The sequence below is a fragment of the Falco punctatus genome (assembly GCF_963210335.1).
Source record: "Falco punctatus genome assembly, chromosome: 1".
Lineage (NCBI taxonomy): Eukaryota > Metazoa > Chordata > Aves > Falconiformes > Falconidae > Falco > Falco punctatus.
In genome coordinates this window covers 4,840,443-4,856,651 of record NC_137580.1, presented here as the reverse complement: position 1 = coordinate 4,856,651, position 16,209 = coordinate 4,840,443, and the positions used below count along the sequence as shown (strand labels likewise).

Below are 16,209 nucleotides of genomic sequence, written 5' to 3'. Positions count from 1 at the left end.
ACAATTTTCGTGGTTTCATGATTTAGTCCAGTAGCCTATTTCATTGCAAAATAAATTGGAAGGAAACAGAGCAGTTATAACCAAAACTTTGCATTTCCTTTTTTCCTAGATATGTGCTTACTTTAAGATTCCCCCTAAAATGGCCTTGAAATAGGCCAGAAGCTAAATTCTTTCAATTACAGGCCAATTCCTGTGCTGTCTCTGGGTGAAACAACAGAATTGCCATAACCCTGTTTGCCAGTCTTACAACCGAATGTTGTTGTCAAAATTTGTTGCTTTCAAAATCTGTTGCCTTTGAAATTTCTGTTGAAATCAAGAGGAACAAGAGCTGTGCACAAACACTACTGACAAGATACAGCACATATTCATAACGCTTAATCTAACAGAAACGCATGTTAGAGCCAGTTCTGCCACAGTGTTGTACGAGTTAAGCCAAGATTGACTTGAGAGAAGTATTGGGGACCTCGTTCTGCCGTTTCTAGGGGTCGGGTTGATGTTACTGGTTTTTGCAGAGAGCATTTTCTTTATAAATCACCTCAGATTTGGAATCTCACTTGAGGAGGGATCCTGCCGTCGTGTTTATACAGCATGTTTTTCAGATCCAGACTGGAGCTTATGAACATAACAGTATTTAACAGTGAGAATAATAGTAGTAATAAGTAGTAACACAGAAGAAATACTTGAATACTTGTCCACAAATCAAAGAACTTTCTTTTCAGAAAAAAAAAAAATTTTTGAAACCCTATGCAGAGATCACCTTAAATATAGAGGACTTATTTTCTCTGGAAAGTAACTTTAAATCTGTCTATTAATATATTTTAACTGTTTACATCTCAGATGCTCTTCTTACCAAAAGCCGCAAGGCTTTTTTACCTGATTTTTAATGTGATTTAAATTAAACTACAGTTAAAAAGTACTGAGAAAATCAGAATGATCTTAGCTCAAGTTTTAGATATTTGTTCCATACAGGTCTTAAATACTGAAGCCTACTGACAAATGAACTCTTCACTGAACAATCATATTGTCTTTATAGTGCCCCACCTGTGAAAGTAGTTCAGTTACTCTAGAGTGTCATGTAGGGTATACAATCCCTATTTAGTAAATAGTAAAATCTATTTCCAAATATGGTCTCATACTTCTAAAAGTATACATGTCAGTTAACAAATCTGGGTGAAGTCCTATTCATGAACTTGCAATTCAGATCACTGGAAAAAAGACTTACCTAACAGAAAAAGCACTTGCACAGGCCATGAGTGCTGTTATTTCTGCAGTCTTTCTGTACAGAGAAAAGTCTATACAGATTTTTTCCCTACAGAGAAAAAGTCTGGAAGGCTTCAGTAGAGAGAAAAATAGTTCCTGCAGCTTACAAATCTACGATAGTTCTGTTTCCAGTCCCTCGGGTTACCTCTGAAATGGCATGCCAGGAATGTGAAACAAGTTTAACTTTTGAACCACGCTGCTTTGTACCCATGAAGAAATACCCCAACGACCATGCAGTTTGTTCTAGGTTCATACCTGGTTATCAGAATCGTAGTATTACTGAATTCTGACTGAGGGCTTGAGATGTATTAAATGGTGGTTGTAAAATTAATAGTCATTTAAGATTGACTTTCTATTAATAATAAGATTATGGAGCAGTACTCCCTTCCATCTTCCAGGGTTTGTGCAGTAGCTACTTCTGTAACTCCATTAGACCGACTAATGTTCAGTGGTAAGAATTTTCTTACCAGGAATACAGGGTGGTCAGCTACTAGCCACAAACATCACGGGATTTACAATTGTGATTGTAATGGGCTGCAATTGACTGTGGGATTTTGGTAACTGGAGAGGAGGAGAAGCTGTGCATAAAGGAATTATTTTCGTGTTTTTATAGTCAAGTTCATTTCAACTGTTCTGTATCTAGTTTTGAAAAGGTTACAGAGAAGCATGACTTGGGATCATTATTTAGCAGTGCTTTAAAATAAAGAAACATTACTGAAGTGGAATAGGAAACAAAATCTAGTGATGCTTTTTAAAAACTCGATAACTATTCTCATTAAATACTGCAGTATCTATGCTGGAGTGCCCAGGATGATAATCATCATAGTCTGTTTGGATTGGGTTTGTCACAGAGTTACCAAACATAATCAAGCATGATAAGCAGAAATGGTCACCCTTTAGTCAAATACAGACATATAACAGATTCATATATTTGTTTTCACAGACTTCCTTATATCATCACTATTCAACAGACAAAGGCCTGGACAGGCCCTCTAGGTAAGAAATGCAGTATATGATTTCAGTAGACACAGATTACGCAGCCTGTGGGTTTTTCTTTGTGACATGTAAACCAGTAGATGTTGCAAAGAGTCCGATTGTGACATTCACCTTGTGAGCTACTGACAAAATAGAGGGATGCATGAAGAGAGTGATCGTGTTTTGATACTGACATGTAAATTTTACTTCTCTTTTACAAGGACTTAACTCCTTCAGTTCCAAATAAGCCATGCTGTATTCTGGGTCTTCCCACTGATGTCCCTGAGCTCACTCTCAACCGCAGCGATCTATCATTTAACCTCGCTGCCTGCGGCCCTTCCAGTGCTATTCCGCTAAGCACACTACTTCATCCGTTCTCTGTCTTGTCTTTTTCCTGTCTTTGCACTGATCTTCTAGTACCAAAAAGTAGTCTAGAAAGACTTGACGCATTTGTTTCAAAGCCTTCACTATGAAAATGACATGGCAATTTTGTATAAAACTTTAAAACAATCAGGTAAAGAAGAATTTCAGCTTTTCTCTGTGACATATGCTGTAAGATGTCTGAGAGTGGTGCTTCTCCCCTTTACGTGTTTTTGGTTTTTTGATACATTTGTCCTGGGTGTTGTTTAATCTATAAACCAATAATATACTGATGAGCTTCCTTCTAAAATTCCTGAATTCTGATCTTAGGATTAGACTGCTGCTAACACTGCTTATTTCTGTAGTTCTGCAAGTACTGCGAGTGACTACAGAAAACGAAGGAAGTCAGAACCTGCCGTAAGTCATCAGAGGGCACACAGTGATCAGAACGCAAACAGAGCGAGCCCGGGCCGTCCAGATGCACAAGGCCCATATACCACCCTTAGAAAGCCTTTAACTAGCTCGTCTCCTTCTTCTCCATCAAGAGCAAAAGGTAAGAGATCATGTTTGTTAGCAGAGAACACCTGATGATGTGTTTTAGAGTACACTGGTAGTAAATACAGCTGTCTGCTGTTGCTCAGTGCACTGCGCTGGGGGATTTACTGTATGAAGCAACAGCTTTGGGGCCTTTCATGAAAGGCCAGCTTGTTTATTTAAGATGAAAAGTTGGATTTGTAACAAGGATTTTTTGGTTTCAACTGCTTATTGTAACAAAAGAAAACCAACTAAAGACTATGATTTGTACTGCAATATATAAAGCTATCAGGTTTTGTTAACTCCATTCTTGTCTTATTAGATTATTGTGATTTTTAAATTGTTTTCAGTATACACAGAAAGTAAATCAGGACAAATAAGATTATAGGATTAAAGCTATGTTTCCAGGATAGCATACCTTTCCAATTCTATAGATGATGTCTTGGATGTTGTCAGCTGTCAGGACCTAATTTAATCAAGCAAACATTCCTAGTCCAATTTTGTAAATCCTTGAAGTATTTACTACAGCACATACAATCTAATTAGCTTCTTTTTTCAAATAACTCGCCATTCTATTACTGCCCTCCATGTCTCTCCAGAAAAGAGATAATTGAATCAGTTGTTAATTTGGGTTTGGGGTTTCAGGTGGGTTTTTTTAGCAAGACAGCAGGTTTCCGGTAAAATATATGATGGAAGTAACATACAGAGTAATATGTATACAGTACGTCTCCTTCTACATTATTAATTTAATTGCTGTATTTTGTAGCTATACTAATCGGCCTATAGCTGTATTAGGGACCGTTTAAAGCAGGGGTCCTCAAACTGTTTAACCAGGGGGCCGGCGTGCGGATGAAGTGGCAGGCGTCATCTGCGGCTGCTTGGTTTCCCCCCGCAACCCCCAGCGGGGGGGGGGGGGGGGGCGGGTCTGGGGGGTCTGTAAATACCGGGGGCCGGATTGAGGACCCTGGGGGCCCGTATCCGGCCCGTGGGCCATAGTTTGAGGACCCCTGGTTTAAAGCTTTGTAAACATAAATTCCCACTGAAAAGAACACAACATCCAGGCTGCAACAGAACGTGTCAGACAAAGAAAACTAGTGAGAAATATTAAGAGTGGAGTGATGGAAAAGCAAATATATTTTAAACCCAGTGTTACAGCAGGAATTTAAAAAGCAGGTAGACTCATCCGTTGGGTGTACCAGGCCAGGCAGTGAAGAGTTGGTAAACTCCATTCACCTCCATTGACCTTTGACTACACCGCTGATAATGAGCACTTACTATGACTTAAACACGTCCTGTGTTTGAAAATCCTTCCCCTAAGAACACCTAGCACAGCTAATTAACTTCAGGAAGGTGACCTAGCTGTGTCACTCCGTTCTCTCCCAGAATCATGAAACCCACTAGAATGTTAATTTTTCTTGGAATTAACCATTTTGTTAAAGAAGTAGCACGTCATAAGCTGTTGGACCAGCATGGATTTTGAACTCTGGTGTTTCAGTTTCTGATCTGCATTCAAGTTGTTTTAGAAAGCAGATTGGGCTGTTGGAAGGATGTGTCTTGAACTGAATGTTGACACTTGAACTGAACATTGAGACCATTTTTGAAGTTCAGTGCAAGTATGAGAGACCGCAGTTCCAAATTTATCTCATAGTGACTTACAGATCTACCCTGTGTGTAAAAATGTCTTGAAACTTACTTGAAAACTCAGGCTTCGTTATGGAAGTCAGTCTAAGTGTTTCTTCCACATGCTGGTTAGGCTTAGTAAGCTGATACATCTTCCTTTACACCTGTACAGCAGTTCTCAGCCACTTTGTTCTGCCATCCATGAGGTGTAGAAACCACCACTCCCTTCAGTGATACCACTCTGGGGAAGAGCAGGCTACTTATGCCGCCCGTGAACAACTGGGAGAAATTTCCCATTTGATCATATATAAAGATCTATCTTTATCTTAATTACCTTAGAATATGCAGATGCAGTGAACTCTATGAGCATTACTCACTTTCAAAATTCTGAACGGCTTCTTTCAGAATGCACAGGTGGAAAATTCAATATTTGACTGAGGTCTAGATTTGTTGTTTGGTTTCGTCTTTAAATCCTTTGCAGCTTTTATTTGTTGTTGACCTGCTTCAAAATCAGTTTTAATGATTGTTTTCTTATGTTGCTCTGGCAGGGGGGTTATGGAGGGGGTAACATCTCCATAATTCATAAGGAATTCTTTTTGATGTTCAAATTAGCATGACTACATTTTTACAGCTGGAAAATAACTTAATTATTAGCTCTGCTGCTCCAAGCTGTAGCAACCTATGTACTGACCTAAGCTGATAGATGCTTTAATTGCTGTCTCTTTTCTAGTCTTTCTAATACTTACTGATGCTAATTCCAACTTTCTGAATCTTTTTAATTTCTGGCAATGTCTCTTTTTTACCATGCTGCTCTGTGGATTATAAAGGTGGGGATATTAGCAAAGTATATCCGTCCCTTTTAAGTTACTCAGTGCACAACCACAACACCTCAAATGAATTAGATTACTGTAGCACTTACAGACAGCATTTAGCTGTTCCGAACGATTCAAGAAGGGCAATCAGCTACAAGAATGGCTGGCAGATGACTCGTCAAAATGCAGAAGTCTGGAGCAGCACAGAAGAATCTGCTTCTCCAAAGAGAAAATCTCGTAGCTGTGATGATCTGTTAACAGATGATCGTGATGGCTTTCCCGATGCACAGGCCAAGTCGGAAAGTATGGGCTCTCTGTTGTGTGAGGAGGACTCCAAAGAAGTGTGCTCAATGAACTGGGCCTCCCCGTATGTTGAGGGCCGTGGTAGCAGTAGGTCAAGAGTTCGTCACAGATCCGCACACGATGCCCCCGGTTTCCTAAAAATGTACAAAAAGATGCACCGCATCAATCGCAAGGACTTGATGAATTCGGAGGTGATTTGTTCTGTGAAGTCCAGAATACTGCAGTATGAAAAAGAACAGCACAAGGGTATTCTTCAAGGCTGGAGAGAGTCTTCTACTGAAGAGGTGCCCAGAGACATGGTGCCAACCAGAATATCTGAATTTGAAAAATTAATTCAGAAGTCAAAATCCATGCCGAATCTAGGTGATGAAATGTTGTCAACTGTTACGCTAGAGCCTCCTAAAAATGGCTTATGTCCAAAGAGGCGATTTTCTATTGAGTCCTTGCTGGAAGAAGAAAGTCAAGGCAGACATCCCTCTCAGGTACAACGGAGCTACAAGTCGAAAACCCTGGTGCCAATTCATATTGAAGTGACCAGTGATGAGCCACCACGTTCGCATATGGATTTTTCAGACAGCGATCAAGACGGAGTGGTTTCTGACCTCAGTGACTTTATCCAGATAGAGGGTTCATCCTTTTGTAGTGAAAGTGACTTTGACCACTTTTCCTTCACATCATCTGAAAGCTTCTATGGATCAGGCCATCACCACCACCACCACCACCATCACCACAGGCATCTTATCAGCTCCTGCAAAGGGCGATGCCCAGCATCCTATACCCGCTTCACCACCATGCTAAAACATGAAAGGGCTAAACAAGAAACCACCGAAGATCCAAGGAGGCAGGAAGCAGAATCTGGCCTTTCTAAGATAGCATTCCTAGTCAGTCCAGTGCCTTTCCGGAGGAAAAAAAGTGCAGCTCCTAAAAAACAAACTGAAAAGAAAAAATGCAAGTCATCTGTATTTGAAGCACTAGATTCAGCACTTAAAGATATCTGCGACCAAATTAAAGCTGAAAAAAGAAGGGGAAGCTTGCCTGACAACAGCATATTACACAGACTTATTACTGAGCTGCTTCCAGACATTCCAGAAAGGAATTCATCTCTTAAAGCTCTGAAAAAGAGTCCCATGCACCAGCCTTTGCATCCACTGCCTCAAGATGGTGCTATCCATTGCCCTCTGTACCAGAACGATTGTGGAAGATTACCTCTTAGTGCCTCTTTTCCAGACATGGACGCGACTAACAACAATGATAGTGCACTGTGTTTCCAAGGTGGATTAACTTTCTTCCTCTGTCCTTGTGATTTAACTCATCCGACCTGACTCCCCGTGTTTCCCACCCTTTCTCATTCCACTTCTATTTGCGTTGTCTGTAAGAAGCTTTCATCCCACGGAATTCTTAATGAAGGATGTCGTTTATGTAGGTGATAAGGATAGACAAATTTGCGGTCTATTCACAAAATACAGTAATCTGGACAACTAGAGTAATGTGTTTTATCTAATAGGTCATTAGTGCTATAAATTACAATGGTGGTGTTAATTTCAGCAACGTGGGGGGTTTTCCCCAAGAAAAAAAAGACTACAGAAAGTGAATGCATGCATCATCAGATGCTGGTCAAACAGAAAACACTAAAGATGATGTCCTTCCTTTATTATTAAAAAAAACAAAATCTCCACCTAAAATGTGTTGCACTGTATAGTTTTGTTACATGTAAGTGATAAAAATGTGGTTAATCCTGCCAGTATCATATAAAGTTGATTCTGTTTTCATATGAAAATGCACTAATTTCACTGCTCTATATTACTTTTTGTGAATAGACCTTAAGGTCATTTTAGGAAGTTTCCATTTCCACTGTTCAAACAATAGAATTTCCAATTTCTGTGGCAGCAAAACTAGTTCCTCTCATAGAATTTTAATATATCTCTGAAGTTTTTAGAAATTTCCTGTCCTCTTAGAAGGGAAATTCTCAATAATCAAAACTTGAATGAAATTTTCAGGATGAGTATAACTTTAAAAAGTCCATCTGGACAGTGATCTGGTTTTAAATTCACTACTTTGAGTTGTTCGTTGCTCTGCTGCTTTTTTTCTCAAAAAAATATTGAGCTAAAAATGTTTTTGAAGTTTAAGCCTTGCAATATTAAAGGAAGCAAACTAGATTCACAGCAGGAGTGCACTAAGGTGTATCCCAGATTATTTTAATTAATGCTTTTGGCAAGTCTGTAATTTCTTTCTCTTTTTAAATGGTCACACTTCTGTGTTAAAGAATTCTGCTTCTAGACATACAGTCCTCTGTGACAGAGCATCTCTGAGAATTTAATGACATTACAAAGCTATTCTTGAAATCACAAAAGGATGTAAGAGAGAATGCCTTTAATATGTCAATTATGCAATATTTGATCAGCCCTCTTTCACTTACCTTTAATCTCGCATTTCTATAACTTTTGCAAGTACCACACTAGTAATTTGTATTTCGAGAGAAATCAGAATTGAAGCTGTTCCCATCTTTTATTAACTAGATAAAACAGATGTATTGAGAACAGGGAATTTAGCCGAAAAAAAGAGAATTGAATTGGTCATACTTGAGGCGTGAGTGTGATTACCCTGGCAGGCAGTACTACATGGTGAGACTGAAGTGTTGGAAATTGCGCTGGTCACGTATCACAGTTGAGAAATGAGAATTTTCCAGTCCTCAAAAATAAGGAAATGCACAGTGCAGAGTAAAAACAGATTCCTAATAGCTCTGCAGCTATGAAGGAGCCTGGCATGAGGAAAGGTGGTACACTCTGTCAACGTTAATATCTCTAAAGTAGCGTGGAGAATGAGTACAGCGGAATATTCCATTGACTTCCATTAGCACCAGTCATGGCTGAGCTCTACTTCTAATCAAGTTTCATGTTTTGTTGGATCTCTGTGTGCCTCTTCCAGCCACCACCCACACGGAGACTTCAAGGTCATAGCAAAGACCACTGAAAGCTACTAACATTGACTCCGTAAGGACCTGTATAGAGATAAAGGGAGTTGTTCTTCCTGAAGCCTCTGCATTTTCACTCCTTCCCTCCCCTGTCCGGCTCTTTCTACTAGAGTGTAAAGAAAAAAAATGATAGATGTCTGTGGAGGCGTTTATCTTTGGGTTTATGCAGTAAGCACAGATCCGCATTCACAGACATATCAGGAAGGCTGTCCGGAACTGGTACTGTGACATACTTCTTGGTGATGACATACTTGCAACCAATGACATAAATAATACAAGTATCTTGGGGTTTGCCTCCACTTTTTTTTAATTAATAGCCCCAAAGTTTTTGTGGCTTAGCCAGCGGCCCGCGGGAGACCATTTACATCTTTCTTCTGTAAGACCCCAGCCTAAAGGATTGGATGCTTTCAGTTCATTTTTTTTCTACTTGTACTCCTTTAGAAATGTATGGGTTTGGTGACAACAGATTGTGTGAACGAAGGCAAAGGAAGACAAACATTGGTCATATGTCTCCACTAGCAGGTATCACTGTGGCAGCAGGAGAGTAAAACAGTAAATCTGAGTAGTCGAGAGGCAGCCCAGTTCATCCTCTGGTCTAAAATAATTCCATTACATTTTCATTTCAAATCAGCAACTCACAGAGCTATAAAGGGTGTAAGATTTTGATTTTATTTTTATTAAAACTGAAAAAATATATTCACCATCCTATAATATACCATTCTGGAACAAACAACAGTAAACTGTGCTTTAGAGAAAATCTGCCACATAGATTGGTGACTAATAATTTGTACTCCAATACAGAGTTGTTTTTATGGAATAACATACTTTTAAATTCCTTTGTGCTGCCTAACACGTGCCCCTGGTAAAGTAGAAATGCGTCATAGATCACTGAGGAGGAAACAATTTTTTTCCACTGCTTTCTCATCGAAGCATGCTTTAACCATGTTTTGTGCATGTAATTATGTTTGTTGACGTTCTGAAACAGTTCCATGCGAGCTGACTGAAGTCCCAGTACTGCTGTCATGTCTTCAGTGTGGCCCAGTAGGGGTGCAGCCCTTCCTACAGCGAGGTGCAATTTTGCCCTCTCGATCCTCTATCGTACATTATTCTGCTGTGGATCAGAGGACAGCCTTTGCTTGAGAGTTATTATCTCTTTTTTTTTTCTTTAAAGGTGCACTTTAGCCATCATGTCTATTAAAGGTAAAACAATAGATTTCAGAGTCTCCTCACCCCCCCTAAATGAAAGCAAGCAGCATCACAGATTTGAATGGTGGTGTTTAATTTACCGTAGTTTCACATAATTTCTGTTTTCAGTAGACCAGGAGCCTCCTGGAAGCTATTCTTCTGCTTTCACTGGTGTGGGACGATGTACTCCAAGGGATAGAAGAGGAATCACAGACAAAGAGGTAGCAAAACAACAATAAATAATGCAGAAATATCCATATGGAAAATGGGTAACATATCTGAGATGAGATTTTTGTTGGCTTTAAGACACTGTAATGATACAGACCAAAGGAACAGTTACTTATATCATTAGATGGAACAGCATCCTTCTTTTTCATTAAGGAGAATGGTACTTCAAGAAATTAAAAGATTATCAAGCTTTGTGACACAAACTGCGTCTTCTATTTATGTTTAAATAGATACCGCCATAAATTTACTAGTCATTGATAAGCTCTGTCAAAGTTGACCGGAGTGGGTGTTCGGAGAAGAGAAGAATAGCTGACATGGCCGGGGAAAGGTTCTTTTGAGTGTTACACAAAAAAAATGGCTCAGTAATTTTAAAACAGATAGAAAGAACATTTGTATTTCACCATTATTTTTGTTTTGAAAAAGCAAAACCACTTCTGTTAATGCATTAGACAAAACCACTTATCTTAAGAGTGATCTCTGATTTCTGTAAGAGTTGGTGATTGCTTATATTAATACTTTGGAAGAGGAAATGGAAGTAGGCATACAACCTTTAAAGGAACACTAAGACCGCTGAAAACTCTACACACAAAAAACGGAGTGTATCATTCAGGATCTTAAGAATATTTCTAAATCTAGAATAATAAAAGCTCTCCAAACAGGCTTCAGGGATTTTATTCAATCATAAAGTACAACCAACGTCTACAGACCATAGATTATTAACATTTTCCATGGATTTTTATTTAAGTATTGCACAAAATAATGACAGCATAAGAGAGTACTGTATTTTAATTGCTAATATTTAAGTTTTTGCTCTGGACCACCTACCTTGTTAAATGGTGGTACAGGTTAAAACTGGTTACAGGATCTGAATTGAGATCCACTTACGCCCCACTGACATGGTTATATTGCTGCAATTTCATTGAGAGTCAGATTTCAACTAAAGACTCCTCATTACAAAACGGAGGTTAAAAACATTCCAGGAGTCATATTGTGTGTTCCTTTTAAAGGATTTTGTGACATTAAAAGTCATCTTTCAATTTTGAAAATATGTAAAACACACTACCAGCTATTCTTAATTAAGATTGCTGTAATTTAAAAAGATGAAAGAAGGCTTTTCTGTTTCTGGGATGTTTTGTACATTTCAAAGTATTTTGTATTTAATCAGCTCTGGTGTTCTTTTAATGTTCTTAATAACCCTTCTTACAGTATTTGCTTTAGTAGTTACAGCACCAGCTGTACCAAAACCAGGAAAGAGTAAAAAGGCTTAGCTACCATTATATATATATATATATATACACACACACACGAATATCCCCTCCCATCTAAAAGGCTATTTTTAACAACAGCAGGGAACAGAAAAATGCTTTAAAATTTTAAAATTTAGGCTATCTTATTTGAAGGTGACCTGTAATGGAAAATTGTATGACTATTACAAAATGCAAGTTGACAGGATCTCTGTTATAACTTTGGGGACTTCTTCATTATAGCAGAGACAATGCTGTAGGTATGCTAAATTCGCTAGCTTTTAGATGACAAGAAGGGAGAGAACCCAGTCAAGAGCATCTGGCCTGGAAGAAAGGTGAAATGCTAAACTTACAAGTATCCCTTTGTATTCGTCTTATAAAAAAGATGTGCACCCTTACATCATTACAAATAGTATCTCTCAGAAATGGCATAATCAGCTCATCATCAGTCACTAGCGTATCCTGGTGGGAGATATTTTAAAAATGCAGCAGTCTCATCTGTGCCAGTACTTGCAGAGAAAAACTAAATCACTTTTCCAAATACCCTCACATAATACTGCTAATCACTTCTCGCACCTTCCTCTGAAGTATCTAGTGCTGGTTACCTGTCAGAGGCAGACACTAGATGAGTGAGGCTCTTGGGTCGGATCACAGCTCGTGTTTTCAGGACAGCTTTGAGAACAATGTAAGTGTCAACCACACAGGTGAGGAGAGGTAGGGTTTGGTTTAACAGTTTTATTTTTGAGACAATGTTGAGCTTACAGATACTCGGTGGTAGAACTTGATAACTATGTGAAAGGAATTATATGATCTGATTGCCTGTGATAGCAAGAGAGCTGCACAAATGACACGGGAGATCACTTCTGGTACTGTGTTTCTCAGACTTTCTTAAAACTATGAACATGATTATAGAAATTTAAAATATTCCTAACCTTTTCCAGCTGTCAGAGTAATTTTTCATATACATATAAAATGTGATGCAGTGTTTGCAGTTGAAATTTGCCTGAAGAGAACAAATTTAACAGGAGAGGCATCTAATCTCTAACAGGACTAGAGAATTCTAAGCATGTGAATTTCCATTGTACCTGCAGATCTAGTTGCCTACAAGTCCCATTGGCATTTAGTTAACTTTTTTTTTTTTTTACTTTTGTAGTTCTCTTAAACATGAAATTGCAGAGCAGTCTGTATTAAAATTTAGCTGCTATTTCTATTTTTAAAATACTAAGGCCCAAATGCCTAACTGCTGTAAGAAAGGAAGTTGTATATTTAATTGCCTGTTACTGCAAGAACCACTGTAAGGCACAGAACCTTTTCTTTTTGGGTCTTGGGTCACCTTTTTAAGGCTGAAACGTGTTTCCCATGTAGTAATACTACCTGAATGTATTAATCACTTTGCCTACTTTTCAGAAACTGCCAGCTAAAGCCGTATATGACTTTAAAGCTCAGACTTCTAAGTAAGTACTAACTTTTGTTCATTTAAGCATTCATGATTCAAGAAAACTCTAGCACTTGTGGCAACTAACTGCTGTTCTAGCCAGTTTCAACAGCAAATGCTGAGGAAGCAGACGACCCTGCTGGCTGTCAGGTAGCCTGTGCATCAGCAAACTGTGTGAGAAGTTGCTTTGTAATGTCCTAAATCACCACATTTGCCATTGTATTTGTTTGAACACGTGAATGGCTGCGCATCCCTGAGGGTGACCCACTGAATGCTCTTTGTCATGAATTTTATTTAGGTTACACAAGGTACAGTGCTTAAAATACTGCCACAGATAGTGTGCTTATCGAAATTCTGTATAATGCTTCATCATCTTCCAGTCTGTCTTAACATACACAGGCTCTCTGCAGGAGTGACATGTCCCATACCAAGGCAAACCGCAGTGGTCTGTAAGAAAAATAAAATCAGGAAACACTGCGTTAGGATATGAGAAAGTCGAAGTAGAGTGCCTGCATTTCATTCCTGCTGCTGCTTTGATGATCCAGGGCACGTAAATGATCTTTAGATATAGCCAGACATCGACACTAGAATTAAATTAGCTGTGTCTGATAGAAAACTCAGCCTGAATTATCAGAGCAGCAGATTAGCTCTGGAAAAAACAAGTGGATGATACAGTAAAGGACTCCCCGGCCAGGATCTGAAAATATTCTTAATGATTTGGATAATTCCCTTTTTTGTATCCAACATTAAGCATATCACAGGCCCTGCATATCAGAAATGGTGAGAACATAATCCTGTGTTCTTCGTGCCTCTGAACAGCTGCCTTGAAAGAAAAATGCATAGAGCAGAAGCACGCCAAGCTATGCTGCTGCATAAAGGTAGTTACAGGCCATCGAGATGTGGAATATATTTCTATAGTTTTCCCTACTGGTTTCATAAGGAACAGCAAATATCCTTCAGCTGCCTGTCGTAAGAGCATAAACAGGCGATCCAAAAGACATCAGACTTGCATGCAGACCCTGTGCTAAGTGCTCTGGTAATAACTAGCAATACAAACAGGCCTCTATACCTTAAAGCTAGTACCTGCAATTTGTGAATGGGAATCATTTCATTTTATATGGTGTAATCAACTGGTAAATGTACCACAGCTGTGACACTTTTTCTTCATACATTTAGTTGTTACATTCTGTTTCAGTTCTGAACTATAAAGATCTCTGAGACAATGCAGGTGTAAGACTTAAATGTAAAGCTGTAAATATCTGATCTAAATAAATTTGTTACAGAGAGCTGTCCTTTAAGAAAGGAGATACTGTCTATATCCTCAGGAAAATTGATCAAAACTGGTATGAGGGTGAGCATCATGGAAGAGTTGGAATATTCCCAATTTCTTATGTTGAGGTTTGTTCTCTGTTTTGATTCCTTGAATTACTTTGGGTAATAGGGCCACAAACTCATGAAAATGATGAAAGTCTGTGTTTTCTCTTTTTCCTTAGAAACTTTCTCCCCCGGAAAAAGCACAGCCTGCCAGGCCACCTCCCCCTGTACAGATTGGAGAGATTGGAGAAGCTATTGCCAAATACAATTTCAGTGCAGACACAAATGTGGAGTTATCGCTTAGAAAGGTACAGTTTAGAACTATCGTTGTCAAAATACCATTACAGTGTCTACTGCCACGCAGAATTAATGTATAACTAAATACTGTGCTGTGGTGCACTCTGCATTCGGTATTTGCTATGCACAAAGCAATGTCATGGAAGGAAACCACTAACGTAATGGGTTACGGTCTGGCACAGCTACCTGCTGTGAAAATAGTTTAAATACGTTGTGCATGTAAACTGGATTGTGGTAGATAAGCACATGAGAGATATGCAAATATCTGCTGAGTGCCCACCTAAACTTCTAGTTTTCACTTCAATTATCCATTCCTTCTTTTAATAATTATTTCTTGCTGTCACAGTTATCATGATAAGGGTTTTAATATAGAAGAAATAGAAAAATACATTATCCACTGGAAAGTTCTGCCTCTTACTCTTTTTTTCTTTTTTTTTTTTTTAAGAATTAAGAGTTCATAGAATTTATTCAGTGGTTTGTCTTTCTTTTGAAATAAAATTAAGGATAGAGGTTTTTGATGCTGACCTAGAGCCCAGTCCAGCATCACTGAAGATAATGGGTGTTTTTCCACTCATTTGAGATCAGTAAATATTCAGAGAGATCTAAATAAAAAATCAGGAATAGGAACTTAGAGAGCTAGGGGTGGGGGGCAGTTTCGCGATTTATTTCTTTTTAAAATTCTCTTTTGTGCTTATTGTGGTGGTCATAATCTTGACAGCCCGGTTTTGATTTGTTTTTAAATGATAACTTGCACGTTGCAACTTGTTCTTTTTTTCCATCATGCTAAAGATAATTTTAGGGTATTCCACAAATCCACTACAGAAACCCAAGAGAACACAAAACTAATGGGGAAGGATTTGAGACATAAGGACATATGGTAAAAAGCACATCATGTAAAACAAAGAAGGGAGTAGCTCATAAAGTTTCACTACAGGGAAGATTTTGAATAGAAAGTTGGTATTTCCCATTTCAGTTGCTAAGCTCTCTAAAACCAGTGAGTGACCAACTGTCCATCTTTTCTTACACAGGAAAAACGCATCTTTCCCATTAACTTCTCTTCCAATTTTTTACCTCCACTTATTCCAATTTTACTTACAACAAAGCACTTGCTTGGATTTCATTGTTTAACTTTTATCACTTTTAAGGAAAAATGTTCATAGCACTCACTGTTGCATATTACAGTTAACATGTTAGCTTGTAGCTTGGCCAATTATCAAAACAGATTATGTTCCTTAGAAAAGTTTAAATATTAATCTCCCACCCAAGAGTGGGAGACAACATGAGATTCCCCTCTGACCAGCGGTCCATTTTGCTGGAATGGTAGTTGTATACATGTTTATTATAAAGAGGGAAAGCAATGCAGAGATGGAGATGATGCTCAAGACTGATGGGATACAGCACTGCTGGGAAAATAATTCTGGGTGTGTCCCAGGTCTGGCCGAGCCCCACAGCAGCCCTCAGTGCTGTGCTGGTGGCTAGAAAGGCGGTGACAACACAGCAGCGTTGCGATGCCGCTGAGCAGCGCTGGCACAGCATCACGGCTCTCTCCAACCTGCCCCCGCCTCACCTGTAGGCTGGGGGTGGGCAAGGTCTTGGCAGGGGACACAGCCAGGGCAGCTGACCCAGACTGACCGGTGGCATGTCCCATACCGTATGGCATCTGCTCAGATA

At 39.0% G+C, this 16,209-nt stretch overlaps 1 protein-coding gene across 1 annotated transcript in view; it reads left to right on the top strand.

Moving 5' to 3' along the window:
• Positions 1 to 16,209, top strand: part of SORBS2 (sorbin and SH3 domain containing 2) — a 58,435-nt gene that overhangs the window by 24,949 nt on the left and 17,277 nt on the right. The window contains exons 8-14 of the mRNA XM_080373816.1: positions 2,204 to 2,256; positions 2,961 to 3,148; positions 5,577 to 7,136; positions 10,150 to 10,241; positions 12,900 to 12,946; positions 14,211 to 14,325; positions 14,421 to 14,549. Of these exons, the coding sequence (XP_080229942.1) occupies positions 2,204 to 2,256; positions 2,961 to 3,148; positions 5,577 to 7,136; positions 10,150 to 10,241; positions 12,900 to 12,946; positions 14,211 to 14,325; positions 14,421 to 14,549 (2,184 nt within the window). The remainder of the gene's footprint in view (positions 1 to 2,203; positions 2,257 to 2,960; positions 3,149 to 5,576; positions 7,137 to 10,149; positions 10,242 to 12,899; positions 12,947 to 14,210; positions 14,326 to 14,420; positions 14,550 to 16,209) is intronic.